The sequence below is a fragment of the Typopeltis vanoorti genome, chromosome 16, assembly GCF_054136105.1.
Source record: "Typopeltis vanoorti isolate ZY-2024b chromosome 16, IOZ_Tvanoo_1.0, whole genome shotgun sequence".
Classification (NCBI taxonomy): Eukaryota; Metazoa; Arthropoda; class Arachnida; order Uropygi; family Thelyphonidae; genus Typopeltis; species Typopeltis vanoorti.
In genome coordinates, this window is record NC_143564.1 from 1118463 (window position 1) to 1135812 (window position 17350).

The window sequence follows — 17350 nt, forward strand, 5'->3', positions numbered from 1 at the left end:
TGTCAGGCCTCCAATAAGTGGGGGGGGGGGGGGATATTTCTCCAAGTAATGGTCATCTGCTATCTCGTGATCTAGTTAGCATTTCCTCCAACTAGGAAGGCATTCCTTTATAGTGGGAATACTTGCTAGTTTTCTCAAAATCCCTTTTGTGTAAACAGACCACACCATACGAAGGTGAGGTTGACTTAACGAAGAGGCTGTATATTGCACATCACCTGTCCATTAGAGGCCCAAATAGAGGTTGCCTTCATAATTTAGAAATCATGCTGGATAACACTGGCTAACATTGTTTCATTTCATTTTAATTTTCACACAGTCAAATCACCAGCCTGGTTGGCCAAATGGATAGCATACTCACTCTGCAACAGGTTGCAGTTGAAATTCTGACGTATATTTAAAAACATCTGGGAGATGAATTTCATTTTCTAGTGGGGAATCACTTATGGGAGGCATGAAGCATCTCAAAAAAAAGTTTCATGTTTGGTCTTTAACTGAGTTTACTGATTATATAAAAAATAAAGATATAATAAAAAGGTTAACCCACCCATGATACTCAGATACTATTAGGTTTAAAATCGTTCATAGGCGGGAGTTACATTAAAAAAAAAAAAATACAAATTGGAGGCAGTCAGCTTTTGTAATCATTGGCTTATATTATCAATTAGGTTTTTTTTTTTTTTTTTTTTTGTCTTTTCTTTAGTGGATAATTACTACAAACTATACTCAAGAAAATTTATTACTCAAGCAGAAATCATGGTTCTACATGCATGCCCTTGTCACTTATTTTTTATTTTTAGCTATTTTATCAAGGACTGCTTACTTACGAACTGAATGTGTGATTTGTTTCATGAAAGGCTTACCTTACTTTGAGCCTTTCTTACATTATTATCTAAAACTGATGTAACAGTTCTTTGATCCAAAAGCATGATTTAGTAACTAAAAATTACCAACAATTATGCACACCTAAAAGATAAAATGTGCTATGTTAATGTGGACAACATATGAATTAATGATGACAATCAAAGGAGGCTTTAATATTAATGTAAGAAATAAAAATATTTAAGAAATTTAATATATTACAGTAATGCTGTAATTCAGAAATTCTTCAAACAGGCTGTAAAAGTAATATTAAAAGAGTTAAGAGTAACAAAGAATTTTGAAAATGAGAATTAATGAACTAAGATTTCATGCTGGAAAGTACAAATCTAGGTAGCAAAAAAAAAAAATTTTTTTTGAGGCTCAAGTTTTGATGGTTAAGTCTAACAAATTATGTAGTGTTTTTTTGATGATGATGCTTGCAAGAAACACCTAAAGATTGAAATCTCTTTGGTCACTTAATTCTCAAATACTGCAGCTTTATACACTTCTGGAAATGATCACACTGAAGAAAGAAAATCAGTTCTGCAAAATGTCTCGGGAAATTAACATCTGCATGATTTCATTTGTACCTAAAAAATAATTGAGAAAAATCAAAATAGTGCTGACTTTTCTTTGTTTCCTTTCCTTAAAAAGAAATAATATTTTTAACTTTCTAGTTTTATATATTTATCATTCTAATAAACTCCACTTTACTTTTTCAACAAGTGCAATCCAATTTAAAGATAAATGATATTCAATTGATAATACCACTTATCCTTAAATGTTTTCATTATAAAATTAAAATCCACCTCAATGTATGATTTCACTTATACCTAAGTGGGAAAATGGAACACCCTGGTACAAATAAATAAAACTCACAAAATTTCTATTAATTACACTGGCCTACACACTCCATAGTCTGAAAATATGGTTGTTTTCAGACTCCATAAACAAAACATAATTCATTTTGTAATTCAAGTATACCAACTACCATGAAGACTATATAGAATTTTCCTTATCACTACAGTTTCTTATCTGCTCATTTTACAAAGTAAAAATTATACTTAACAAGAAATTATATTCTTGTTTTAATCCTTTATCCAAGAATGCAGTACATTTGTACATACTTTGAGCTACATATCAAATTGCCTTGGTATTCCATGATGCATAGCACACATTCTTTCAGGCATGTATATGGCCAGACATTATAGGAAGAGTTACTTTACCCAGACCAGTTTCAACCTTTACTGAGGTTGGTTGGTTTATAGTTTATTTGGCACAAAAACTACAAAGGTCATACTGTGCCACACTAAAGGTTACAACATTAGCATTTACAGAAAATTGTAAACAGTATGTCTGTACAAGAATCTAGTTCCACAAAGCAGCATCTACAGATAAACAGAACTGCTGCAGAGGGCACAGCAACACACAAGGTCAGAGGTTATTACAGGTGCAAAAATAGTTAACAATATAAGTTAATACACAAAATATGAAACACTAAGCCGAGGAATGCAGTATCTACATATATGTAAAATTATAATAGATTCTTTTATAGCAGTACAAAAATAGGCAAAAAGGGATTATTATATAACATGCATGGACGAAAATTAAATTTAGCAATGTAGCATAAACTGAATTTAGCAATACATATAAACAGAATTACTAGAAAGTACACAAATAGGTAAGATATCCTACAGCACTATATGATTATTAGAAAAATAAAGTAGTAAATGAGATGCATACACAAAATGTATGCAGAGGTTTCAGCAGTACATAAATAGATAACAGTGCAAGTTAACATATGTATATACAAAACAAGTCAAGGAAAGCAGTATCTACATATAGTAAGAGTACAACAAACATTATTATACTAATACTTAAAGAGTCAGAAAGGAATTATTATACCTAAGTGGGAAATTTTTGCATATATGCATAAAATTAAAGTTTAGCGTTATGGTATTTACATATTAACAAAATTACAGCAGGGTGATACAAATATACAAGATCAAGGCCTACAGTAATACATAATTGGTCAGATTTAACCTAATGAACAATATGTATGTATAAGCAAAACAGTATTTACATATAAACAAATTTATAGTCAAATCCTGGGGCAGAGCTGACTACTACCGGGTCCCCAGGTGGCGGATCGGGGAACAGCCTTCAGATATGGAGGCTAGCTGCGATATAAGCAGAGCAATCTGGCGAATAAGCAGCCGTGGACCAACAGCGACTGAGCTATCAGGGCATGGGGGAGCAGAAGTGGCAACTCTGTTTCACTTAAAACCTCACAAAGTCCAATGACAACTCGGTGACATGGCGAGTAGTGCTGCCATTAAATAAGCACCTGCTGGGGTCACTGCCCCTGGCATTGGGAAGCAGCATTGTCAGTACTAACACAAGGTTGAAGCCAAATGATGACGGAAAAGCTTGTGATCAGAGATTTGCAGATGGCAATATGATTATATTGTGTACGTCTGTAATACTGCAGAGCAGAAAGCAAACGGAGAAACTACTGCTCTACCTTATCTCCAGAACAACCACCATGGCGAGCAAACCCTTACAATTGGCCCCAAGTTCCCGGTGTCCCTTAAATGGGACACGAAAAACATCATATCTTGGCTACATCATGAGAAACAGCAAATACCAACTTCTACAAACTATTTTGATAGGAAGAATTGGTGGCAAAGGAACTAGAGGAAGAAAAAGAATATCATGGTTTGACAACATCAAGACGTGGACAGGAAAGAGCAGTGCACAACTGCTCAGATTAGCACAAGAGCGCAGTTTGTTCGCCAAGATGGTCGCTGAACCTTCGATAGAAGATAGCACAATAAGAAGAAGATAGTCAAATGTGTTTGTACAAATTAATTTTTTCTAAAAAATTAAAAACATCATGCAATTTGCCTGAGTCGGCTAGCATTTCCCTGAGTGTATATGTCTTGGTAAGATAGGTGAAAATTTCATTCCTCTCTCATGTAAATTTTTGACAACCTACCAGAATATGATGAATAGTGAGATGTGTGTTGCATTTTTCACATATGGGAGGGTCATCAGCTCTCAGTAAATGAGAATGCGTAAAATGACTGTGACCTATGCGGAGCCTATCAAGAACAACCTCCTCCCTTCTCTTTGTATGTTGGCTAGAATGCCAGTGTTTAATTTCAGGTTTAATGTTATATAATTTGTTTGTTAATGCGTCTTGCCATGTTGACTCCCACTGAGCAATTAGCTTTGATCTTGTAAGTGGTCTGTAGTCTGTATATGGAACTGTCAAACAGTATGTGGAGAAGGTATGAGCTGATTTAGCAGCTGCTGCCTCATTTCCTTTAATTCCGATGTGGCTGGGAATCCAGCAGAACTGAACATCAAAATTAAGGATTTTAATTTTGTAAAACAGGTGTAACCCCTCTTTAAGTACTGGATGTGGATTATACATAGGAGAGGAGATAGCCTGTAATACATAAATATGTATTACAGGAGATAGCCTGTAATGCAATGTAAAGAGCTCAATGAGTCTGTATAAATTATACACTTTTGCTAGCAGTTTTCTTTTATATGCACAAGTGCAAGCTGAAGGCATGTAATTCTTCTGTATAATTACTGCAGTCTGGTGGGATCTTATTGGAGATAATAATGTCAGGAAACACAGCCAATAGAGGTATTAGTTCTTGAACCATCAGTATAGATGGGTAAGAAATCAGTGTGCTGCTCTGTGTGCATTAAACAATTGCAGGTAAATGGATGATGAAGTATAAGATTTCTGTAGCTGACAAAGTGAGAGGTTGCAGGATGGTGTGCAAACCCTCCATGGAGAAATGCTGTTATTATGTTTAGTGTAGCTAATGTTGTCAACATTTATACTAACAGCTTCCACAGTTTCTTTAACATGCATACCAAAAGGATGTATAGCAGTTTGATGTGTGTGTGCGTGTGATATGGAGCTTCCCAATGCTGAGAGAAGATACTATTCCATGTAGGGTGATCTGGAAGAGATTTTATTTTTAGAGCGTAATTAAGAGATAACTGTTTCCGTTGAAGTGATAGAGCCGGTACATTTGCTTCAACATAGAGACTTTTAGTGGGTGATGTGCGAAAGGCACCAGTAGCTATCCATATACCCTGATGATGGATGGAATCCAACCATCATAAGTTACTCTGTCTTGCAGAACCATAGACTTGGGACTCATAAAACAGCTTCGAAAGTATAAGTGCACGATAAAGATGGAGCAATGAAGCTCAATCAGCACCACACTCAGTAGAATAGAGTGCAAAGGAGGTTCAAAGTTCTTTTGCACTTTTCTCTTAGTTGATGAATGTGTGCTAGAAACGTAGGTTTTCTGTCAAAGATGAGTCCCAAGAACTTGGTTTCTGAAGCTACTATAATAACAGTATGTCCCATTTTTAGTTCAGGATCTGGGTGATGAGTGTGTTTTCGATAGAAGTGTACGCAGACACTTTTTTCTGTTGAAAACCTAAATCCATTATTAAGAGCCCACAGAGAGACATGATCAATTGCTTGCTGAAGTTGTCTTTCAATTACCCTCATGTTACATGAGTGACAGTAAATTGTAAAGTCATCAACATATAGAGCACTGTTTACAGTGGGAAGAAGCTGTTTAATGATTGAGTTAATTTTAATAGCAAAAAGGGTCACACTTAAGACAGAGCCTTTGGGAACACCCTGTTCTTGATGATATGGTCGAGATAGCGTATTTCCCACTCTGACTTGGAAAGTTCACCTGGACAGAAAGTTTTTAATAAATATAGGGAGGTGTCCTTTGAGATCTAGGTTATAGAGGCCTTTTAATATGCCATATCTCCAGGCTGTGTCATAAGCTTTTTCCATGTCAAAAAAAACTGAGACAAGTTTCTAAATGAACCAAATGGTTTAAAGTTGATCGATGTCTACAGAAACCACATTGTGTACTGGAGAGAAGATTGTTGCTTTCTAAATACCAGAGAAGTCTGCATTAACCATTTTCTCTACTCTATCTTACAAAGACAGCTGGTCAAAGCAATGGGTCGGTAATTATTTGCTTGTGTTGGATCTTTTCCTAGTTTTGGGATAGCAATGACAATTGACTTATGCCAAAAATTTGGAAACTTTTCCTCTGCAAGTATTCTATTGTATAATAAGAGAAGACGGTTAATAGAAGATGATGGTAGATGTTTTATCATTTCATAATGGATGTCATTAGGCCCTACTGCACTAGGGTGAGATCGTAGGAGAGCTCTTTTTAGTTCTTCCATAACAAATAGCTGAAAAATTAAGCCTTTGTTCCTCTTGCTGCTCTTTCAGTATTAAAAATTCAAGAGAATATGAAGCAGTTGCTGAGATTCTAGCAAACGTTTTCCCCGAAGTATCTGCAATAGCTTTGGGAACACCAATAACACTTCCATTATGGTCTAAGGTAGACAAACAATGTGTTCTATATCTGCCTTTTATTTTCTGGATTTTATCCCATAATTTTTGGACTGGTCATTTCATTAATTGATGAAGTAAATTGGATCCATGATTGTTTTTGACTCTGACGTCTTACATAACGTTCTTTAGCTCAAGCACGCTTGAAAGCTATTAAGTTTGATGTGGTGGAGTATCTACGAAATATGCCCCACGCTCTGTGTTGATCTTTTTTGGCTGACTGACATTCTGGGTTCCATCAAGACTTTGGACAGATTGGAAACCGAGATGGTGTTTTTGGGATGGAGGCTGTTACTGCCTGGACAGTGCATTCTGTTATATATTTTACCACTTCATTGATAGGTGTTTGACTGATGGTATCAGCATTAAATTTTGCAAGATGAGAGAAAGTGTTCCAGTCAGCCTGGTCAATTTTTCATATAAGTATCCGTGTGGGTGAACATAGTTCCTGTGAAGACATTGTGCAGAGAACAGGAAAGTGATCATTTTCTTATATGTTCTCTTCAACATCCCATGTGTTGTGGAAAAATGGAAGGGGAGCAGATTGCAAGATCATTTGCAGAATATGAATGGGTAGGCATATGGAAGAAAGTATTGAGTTTATTATTTAAAATGGAGAGGTTATTATTATCAAGAATTTTTTCAATGATTCGACCTCGTGTTGGCATTAACCCACAGAGTATTGTGACCATTAAAGTCACCCATCAAAAGTATGGGTTCAGGCAGTTGCGAGATAAGATTATCAAGATCAATTTCATTTAACTCAACATTTGGTGGTAAATAAATTGAACATACTGTAATAAGAGATCCCACAGAGAGGCGAATTGCTACTGCTTCCAGAGAAGTATTAAGTTGGACCTGATGGAAATCAATATGACTGCCTACTAGGATAGCTACTCCTCCATGAGCAGGACCACCTCCAGTTCTGTCCTTACGTACAACAGTGAAATTCCTAAAGGTATGGTCCTCGTTGGATCTTAAGTACATTTCCTGTAGACAGAAACAGAAAGGTTTGTGTTTTTGCAACAACATCTTGATGTCAATATTCTGGCGAATCCCACGACAGTTCCATTGTAAAAATTTTCCTGTTGTCTTGATTTTATTGACTTGTCTGGTTTTCAGGAGATTAAGGGCTTACCTTTGTAAGATTTATATTTATCCACCACTGTTTTAAGGAAGTATGGATGGATAGTGTCCATCTCTTCCTCTGGTAGAGTGTTCAAAACAAATGTGTTAGGATCAGTTGGTATGTTTAGTTTGCTTTCAGTGGATACCGAGGTATCCATTCTTTCGGTGCAAGTGTCTGGTGGTTTATCTTTGAGTGATGTCTCTGCCATAATTTTTTTGACAGGTGAGTTTTCATCGAATGGGACCATTTTTGAAGTTGTCTCTGGAGTAAGGCCATAGGTCTTGTGATTAATGTGCTCAACAGAGAAGCACTTGCAGTCGTAAAGTTCAGGTATGGTGAAATTATCAGATGGTGTATGAAAAGTGCCAACAGCAACTCAAACATGTAATGTTTGAGTTGCTGTTGGCACTTTTTTAATTGTTACTTTTTCAGCATAAGAAGATAGTAGAACAGGTGTAATGGTGGCCAGCTTTCCTTTTACATCCTAATATGTTATGTTTTGTTCTGTTTTAATTCTTTGCATCTCTTTTTCATCTTTCCATTTCTGACATGCACAAGAGTAAGTTGGATGATCTCCCTGACAGTTGACACATTTAGCTTTTTTTTCACAGCAAGATTTGTTATCATGTTCTTTGCTACCACATCGGGCACAGGTAGTAGAACCACGACAGGCAGTTTGGGCATGTCCATATCTTTGATATTTAAAGCATCTCAGGGATTATGGATGTATATTCTAACAGGACAGCTGAGATACCCTGCTTTTGCAGATGTCAGATGCCTAGGTGTATCAAAAGTAAGGACGATGTTCTTGGTTGAGACCAGGCGACCATCCCTGCGTATCAGGATGCACCTCACACCCGTCACTCCTTGATCTTTAAGCTCTGAACATATCTCCTCATCAGGAAAATCAAGGAGATCCCATTCTGATATCACTCCTCTACTGGAATTGAGTGTTCTGTGAGGTGTTACTGCGATTTGTATTCCACCTATTGTCGTTGCTCTCAATAGTTTCTTGGAATGTTGTTTATACATCGTTTCCACAAGGATATCACCAGAACGCAATTTCTTGACAGTTTTGGGAGGTCCTGCCAGTCCTTCTAAACCTTTATAGATAAAGAAAGGTGACATTTTCCCAATTGTTTTTTCACCTGTTGCATGAATGATATAAAAGGTTAGTATCCGATATGTTTTGTTTCTTGCTTCTGTTTCCATATGCTGTATCTATAGTATCAGTACTTGGTTCGAACTTTTTTAGGATCCCTGAAACATTTGAGGATGAAGGATTCATATTTAAGGAGTTTTTAGTTCGATGCCAGAGTTTCCCACCCACCACGAAGCCACACATGGACACCCACTACCCAGCAAGCAAAGACTGCGCTCAGGAGTGGAAAGGCAGGGCTACCCTTGTCGCTATACCGGCACTTCAGCAGGTCTAGGATCGTGATCCCGGACCATGAGGGTGAGAGACTTACTACAACACCATTGACCCACTAGCAGTTAAGTCCACTAGCCGATTGATCCTGGCTGGACCATCCAGAACTGCCCGTCTTGCCGAAGCAGGGCTCCAAAGTCCACGGGTCGCACTGCACAGCAAACACGGTGGCAGGGCATTGGATCCCAGTGATGGTGGTCTGGAAAAATTTTAGTGAAAAAGACTCAGGAGAAGTAGAGCAAAGAATAGAGGAAGAAAAGCAAGGAAAAAGAGGAAGAATGAAAAGGGCCAGTACCATCACTGGGCGGTCCCCTCCACCACGAACAGGTGCCCCACATGGAGGGGGGGGGATCTCATCAATGGGCACCCATGAAATACGCATAAGTCTTATTTTCTATATACAAGTAGCAAAATGCTGAATCATCGTATTATTGAAGTACTCTGCATTATAGATAGAATTATTAATATTCTTTTATAGGCCTCTATAAAAGAAGACTGATCATGAGTGAAAATGTTCAGCATCAGAGCATTCACCACACACACACACGCTCTGTCAATGTCACCACTTGTCATGCAGAGAATCTTTTACCTTTCCTTACTCACAGATTATCTCTCATTCTTCTGTTACCCTGCACCATATTTTCCTCTGTATCTATCCAAGAGGCTCATTTCACCAACTTGTCTTAATCACGATGAAAAGCCAAACGGCTATTTTTTTTTCTGGCGAAGTTGATCAGTTAATGGGATAAAAATCCCTTATTGTTTTTCAGCCAGTAAGCGAAACAACGATCGAAAACTATGATTTGAACGTTTCATGCCGACGAACTGTCAGCGTATCCAAGCGTAAGTGACCACTTGGTAGTGCCACACCACAACAACTCATTGCAAAGGTGGAGCAAGGTCTAGCTACTCACTGATGAGACCTCAAAAAAGGTTGAAACCGGTCTGGGTAGTGACCTCTCCTCATAATGTAAAACAGTATTACATCTCCTAAGAGCTGTGTGTTTTGCATTATGAGAAAATATCAAGAACAGTGAGGGATCTTGCTCCACCTTTGCAACGAGTTGCCATGGTGTGGCACTACCAAGTGGTCACTTACGCTTGGATACGCTGACAGTTCGTCGGCATGAAACGTTCAGATCGTAGTTTCGCTTACTGGCTGAAAAACAATAAGGGATTTTTATCCCATTAACTGATTGTCTTAATCACATCGCCTCTTCTACCAATCTCTTCTCTGCCCTCTCTCTCTCTCTCTCTCTCTCTCCTTATATTGCCCAGATAGCCATAAGTTTTATCACTTGATAGTAATAAATACCTGACAAGGAATTATATTCTTGTTTTAATCCTTGACCCAAATATGAGCAAAACAAAAGTTTGCACATGAAGTAACTATACAACTATCCTCAACTTATGACCATTCAATACTTAATAATCATGTCATCCTATTACATTACTTTCAACTCCAGATGTTCAGCTGTAGAGTCTAATGATGACTGCTCTTTGTCTACAGTCATAACACCAGCTATGCTTATGGTTGCAAAGCAGCCATGTTTTGTTATTGTTTGAGTGTCACTAACTGCATTTCAGCTAGCATCTTTTAACAGTTTCATTTGCACAAACTTTTCATTTAAAATTTTTATAGTGGCGTTATTTGTTTGTGAAAATGGGCAGAAAGCAAGAAAGTGGTTATTCTAATTGTGCAGGAAAAAAAAAGTGATTTAAGAATGAGAGTGAAAATAGTAGAGCAGTATAAGAATTAAAAAGTTGTTGCTGCTATAGCATACAGTGATTACTGACTTACAATGGATCATCAGAATGGAATCAACCCCATCATATATCAAGGACAATTTGTAATTTTATAGTATAGGTACACAACAGTTTCATAACTGTATAAGAAAAATATGACTTCTGCATCAATTTCATTGGGTACCTTTACTGTTCTCCAAATTCTAAAGAGAAAGCACTCTTCTCTTCAACATGTTATTCTCAAAACATGATTTTCTGCAGTTAAACTATCCAGAGAGTGTATAAGGTCAGCAGGAAAGTTTTGTGGATAATAAGGTCAGCAGGGAAGATAACTTTCCTGCTGATCTTATACACTCTCTTATACAGGAAAGTTTTGTGGATAATAAGGTCAGCAGGGAAGATAACTTTCCTGCTGACCTTATACACTCTCTGGATAGTTTAACTGCAGAAAATCATGTTTTGGGAATAACATGTTGAAGAGAAGAGTGCTTTCTCTTCAGAATTTGGAGAGCAGTAAAGGTACCCAATGAAATTGATGCAGAAGTCATATTTTTCTTATACAGTTATGAAACTGTTGTGTACCTATACTATAAAATTACAAATTGTCCTTGATATATGATGGGGTTGATTCTATTCTATCTTCCCTGCTGACCTTATTATCCACAACTCCAACTGGCTTCCTTTTGCAATGATATAATATAACCCATAATGTAAAACTTGTCAACAGATTGATGACATCTTGCTGAGATCAGCAAGATGTTATTAATAGCATAATCTTGACCAAACTTGGTTGAGATTATGCTAATACATTTCATTCCTCCTACTCATTTGACAAACCTTACATTTCTCAAATAACTACTGCCTTAAGCACTGATCTCCCTACCATTCACCAGCATGATGAGGATAACTGCTTTCTTTCTGACAAAATTCTCACTTTCCTTTCCTTCATTAACACCTAAAGTGCTACTACACAAGATCAGATTTTCTCTTCTTCATGTTACCACTAATTGTCTCTTTCTTCCGAAATACGTCACATTCACAGCTTCCTCAACCTTCAAAAAATGTGATATCTTCACTCGAGACATTTAACCTTCCTGTCCGGTTACTAACTATACAATGAGTTAGCTTTGCATTTGGAACATCTGCCTAATAATGTATTGGACCACCTCGCAGATGCCTAGGAAACAGATTTCACAGGGTGTCGAACATCTTCCATGTGTAATTCAACCCATGTCCACTGCAGCAACTCTGTCCATTCATGCTCATTCTGTGGAGGAGGATAGGCAGTTCTCAAACCCCATTCTAGTATATCCCACACATGTTCAGTTGGGTAACATTCAGGGGAGTTTGGGGGACCAAGATAATGTGGCAAATTCATTGTCATGTTCCTCCAAACACTCAGTAGTTGTACAAGTCCGATGACAAGGTACATTGGCCCGTTGAAAGATGGCAATGTGGTCAGGGTAGACCTCCTGCAGGTTTGGATGGAGATGGTAGGCTATCGGGTATTCATCATTCAGTGTTTCTGGGATGATAACTGAAGAACTTAGGATGTGCTAAGAAAAAAGCTCCCCTATAACAACAATACTACGTTTCATGCTGTCTAAACCAAATGCGAAGATGGAGTAGATGATATTTGAGAATGCAGTGTAACTCCAGGGTTACACTGCATTTAAGTTGTGAGTCAGCCATCATAACTGAAGGAGGTATAGGAAGATTGAAGTAATATCAGGAAAATTCATGTGTAAGACATATAAAATCAGAGTGCACACTATACCTAATATAAAAATTGGAGGTACTCAATTTAGATATTTTACTTTTTTGTTGATGATATTTATATTCCAAAATAAAGTGAAGATGGAATAAATAACTTACCACAATACATACTTATTAGTTAAAGAATCCAGTACAATCATTCTGGATTTTTTAACTGAATCGAATAACAAGTTGCAACAGATGGAAATGAGTAATAAAAATATGAAAACAGTAAAAATAAGCAGGAATGCAGAAAATATTAACTGCATTCTCAACACATTTGCAACCTACAAAACAATTAAAATATTTTAGCTATTTAGTTGTAATTTTTAGTGAAGATGGCAAATTGCATATGAATACAGACAGCAAAACAAGCAAAGTTGGTATGGTGGGGAACTATTTGAATAAATGTACATGGAATAAGAGGGAAATTAGCCAGAACACAAAACTAGCAGTATATAAGACAGTGTTTAAATCAGTTTTAAACCAATTGATCAAGGACTAGAGACCAGAGAGAGAGAGGGAATTGGCACATGCCTAAAACAGCTCACCTTACACTGGGCATGATGTTTTTTTAAGACATTTAATAGGTTTGACATTGAGGGATTCACAGAAAATTGTAATTGGGATTGCCAGTTTCTTCTCTCAGGTCATTCACTGCAGTGGAGGGTGATCTCCCTTCGATTTCTGACTTTGCAGGTGTTCTTTAGGGCTCTTGTTTCATCTTTTTTTCTCAAAAAAAAAAAAAAAAAATCCTATTTGATCTTAAATTTAGTTCTGACTTTGTACAACTTGTGTGTGTTTGAGAAAGAGAGAGTTCTGTATGGTCCTTCCATGATAAGAAGTATACTCTTGAGGAGAGTGATAAAATCATGTTTTCCAAATTAAAGGATATCAATATGAGACAGTTATGAGTATGAAAGGATAGAGTTTGAAACAGTTAAAGAAAGAATTGAAAAAGAAGAGGGATTGTAAATCTGTTTCTCAGATATGATAGGAGTGAATTGAGAAGAAGGTGTTGATTGCAAACAAATTAATATAAAGGTTGTGCAGAAACAGTGACGTGTAGTTTGTAGATATTTGAAATAAATTTGATGAATGAAAGAACTTAGGGGTGGGTGCTTGAGGGTCAAAGCTGTATAACTGAGAGGAGACCTCCACATAGCCTTTAAAGGAATGCGGAGAACCGACCAGGGCTTCTGACCTAATGTCCAATCCTCACCTTCTCGTGGTGCACCCTGTTAGGTATCTACTTGGATACTGAACGAACAAAGATGGGCTGGCAATTTGGGATTTAGCCAACCAAATTGTATTCTTATTGGTTAAACCAAAATAAAAAATTATGGTAAACATGACAAAATTTCATGCCGGCTGGGGTGTCACCCGGTCAAACAAGGCCCCTGTTGTTTTTGCCAGGGAACCAGGATGAACAGCAAAAAGTCAGCTACTGGAACAAATCTGAAAACAAACCCCAACTCAACATCACCAGAGTTAATGATCGGTACTATCAACATAAGAAGCCTGAATGGCAAAGAAATGGAGCTAGCTCAGGAATTAGATAAGTACCAGATTGACATAATAGGAGTGAATGAAACAAAAAAGACCAAAACTGGTGAGATCTTTCTGAGCAATAAATACAAAATGTTATATTCAGGCAATGACAATCACGGAAAAGAAGGAGTAGCCATAGTATTCAACACAAAATAGGATGCTAATCTTCTTGTATGGCAGGCAGTTTCAAGTAGAGTGATGTGGGCAAATATCAGAATGGGGAATTGGACAACGAGGCTTTTTTGTGCCTATGGTCCCACAGAAGGTTCTACTAAGGTAGAAGTGGAGGAATTTTTTGAAGCTTTAGAGAAAGCAACTGACACAATGAAAAAGGAAAAGTTGGTCCTTGTTGGGGATCTAAACAGCAGAGTAGGAAATGATTGTCAGACATACAAAAATATTTGGGGAAAATTTGGAGAAAAGAGCAAAGCTAATAATAATGGCAAATATCTGTTGGATTTCTGCTCAGGACATAGACTGGTTATTACTAACACCATGTTCCAACAAAAAACTGTGCACAAATTCACATGGAGAGAAGAGGCTAGGAATAATAAAAGTCTCATTGACTATGTTATTGTTGATAGTGATGTTTTCTTCCTGGTGCAGGACACCAGAGTGTACAGAGGATTTGAAATTGGAAGTGATCACTATTTAGTCTTGAGCAGGATAAAATTGAATTTCATATTGAAAAGAATAACATGTAAGAAAGTTTTAAAGCGAATAAAAGTTGAGCAGCTCTCAGATGTGAACCGTAGACTAAAATACACAAAGATTATTGAAAAAAAAATGAAAGAATTTGAGAACAGGAATCAAACCTTGGAGATTCAGTGGCAAACTTTGAAGAAAACCCTCATTGATTCAGCCAGAGAGGCATGTGGTGAGGTTGTCTGCAAGGATAAAAAAATCAAAAGTTCCTGTCAAATAAGTAGGCTTGTGCTCTTAGAGAATATAGAGACAAATGCAAGAATGCTAAACACTGTGTAACATTAGCTAAACAAAAGTCATGGGAGGACTTTGGCAAGAATATAGAAAATAAATATCAAGAAGGTGGCAAAATATTCTGGAGGTTGTTGAAGAAGCTTAGGAATGCAGGAAAGAGTGCTGTAAAAGAAGTTAGAGATGATAAAGGTGACATGAAAACAGGAGAAAAAGATATCCTTGAAGTATGGAGTAATTACTTTGAAAAACTGCTAAATGAAACGAGCAGCGATGACAGCACAGTGATAAAAAACACTGACCAGGCATGCAGTCAGGAATACATATCAATACTTGAAGTAGAAAAAGCCATCAAAGGCTTTTTCTACTTCTAGCACAATATCAACTGTGTTGTGAATGGAGAACCTGTGGAACAAATGAAACATTTCAGCTACTTAGGCACGATTTTTACTGAAGATGGTAAATTAAATATAGAAATAGACAACAGAATCAACAAAGCTGGTATGGTGGGAAGTCAATTGAATAAATTCATATGGAATAAGAGAGAAATTAGTCAGAACACTAAATTAGCTGTATACAAGACAGTGTTCAAACCAGTTTTAACTTATGGATCTGAGAGCTTGGTCAGAAGTAAAACACTTGACTAAAGACTAGAAACCGAAGATATGAGAGTCCTGAGAAAGATTATAGGTGTGAACAGATGGCATCAATGGCAATATCATATTAAAAATGAGGATATTAGGAAAGAACTTGACATTGTCAGTATCCAGGAATGCATTAGCAGAGCTAATATCAGGAGGTATGGCCACTTAAACAGAATGGGCAAGGAAAGATTAGCAAAACAAGTGTTCTCTGCCAGGTTGGCAGCAAAACGACCCAGAGGAAGACCAAGATATAGGTGGATTGATATAAGTGCCTTAGACGATAGAAATATAAGATCTGATAATGTTGGAGTCTTGACAAGTAACAGACTGATTTGGAGGAAAATTGTAGATAGGAAGTTAGTAATGATGTAGTTTTTTTCATGTAGTACTATCATATCCTGTACACCCCTTGACAGCACAGTGGGTACATGGCAGGAATTTGATGATGATGATGATGATGAAGAACTTACATCAGACCAATTGGATTGTAGATCAGTGGATTTGGAATTAGGCGTCATGGAAAAGTGTTGTTCATTGAGAAATCAGAAGTGCAAAATCAGGGTATTTGTGGAGTGGGTGCAGGTACACTTCAAATGAGTGAGTGTGATGATAAGACTGAACATGAAATACTGGATATAGTTTCTCATGTCTCAAATATAAATGTAGCAATCATTACAAGTTGTAAATAGTTTATTACAACTCATTTGTAAAGATGAAGGAAGTATCTGGAATTAAAATATCTGGAAGTTTCATTAAGATCAATAAACATTTGGCAAAAATGACACTTGGGTAATGTCATTTGATTAAGGAAGATTAAGCTGGTAGGGGCTACTGGAGATAAAATTTACAAAGTTCTAAAAAAATTTCTACATTTGGAAAAGTTGACATCTCTCTTTAATATACATTCAAAAATCATTCACTGTAAATTAGGAATTCTGAAAGCAAAAATTTTGTGCATACAGTTACTAGGCATGTACACACTCTCTTTTTGATTGGTGTGCTTGTGCTTAGATGGAACATTGCTCTCGGCCTCAATCTCATACCAAATACCTCAGATACCAGCAATCTGATATCATGCCCCATCTTGTTCTGTCTATCCTCCTTGAAAATATACCTTTCACATTCTTTCTAGTGACCAGAAGCAGATCAACACTGTGACATAAGAATACCAGACTTGCAGCCTGGTATATGTATGTGACAGTATTAAATTTGACTTTATCTTTTAAAAATAGCAGAAACTCTTCCAATTCGTTATCAAAATGTGTAATATCTGTATCGTTTTTATAGATCTCTTTTAATTTTCCCATATAGCTCTGGGCCCCTGGTGGCTGCCAGGAGCCGAAACCTGCTTGATCCTCCTCTGGTCATTAAAGAGAATGTGAAAGGTATATTTTCAAGGAGGATATATAGAACAAGATGGGACATGATATCAGATTGTTCATTTGAGGTTATTTGATGTAAGAATGAGGCCAGCAGCAATTTTCCCTCTAAGCTGTGTGCATATGCACGCCAGTCAAAAAGGGAGTGTGTGGATATACAGTAACTGTATGCACAAAATATTTGCTTTCAGAAGTCCTAATTTACACTGAATGATTTTTGAATGTACTATAAAAATGAATTCTGTGATAAACCATACTTGCCACTTATTTTATTTAGTAATTTCTCCATTGTCTCCATTCCGGTATTCATCTTCTTCTCTCCCATTCTCAACACAGAGTGAATTCCACATGGATTCCACAAATTCCACAAAGCAAGCTCTTTCATATGCTAACAGCTTTGAAAGTCCGATACAGTTCTAAGGCCTTTATCCCATGTTAATCTTGATCTTTCCCTGAGTCTTGCATCCTCCATAATGCCCTCAAATATCTATGGTT

General features: G+C 36.9%; 1 protein-coding gene across 1 annotated transcript in view; it reads right to left on the reverse strand.

Moving 5' to 3' along the window:
• Positions 1–718: 718 nt before the first annotated feature.
• LOC150097827 (isobutyryl-CoA dehydrogenase, mitochondrial-like) overlaps positions 719–17350 on the reverse strand; it is a 289762-nt gene continuing 273130 nt past the window's right edge. The window contains exon 10 of the mRNA XM_090406597.1: positions 719–1448. Coding sequence (XP_090262723.1) covers positions 1396–1448 — 53 coding nt within the window. The 3' untranslated portion in view covers positions 719–1395. The remainder of the gene's footprint in view (positions 1449–17350) is intronic.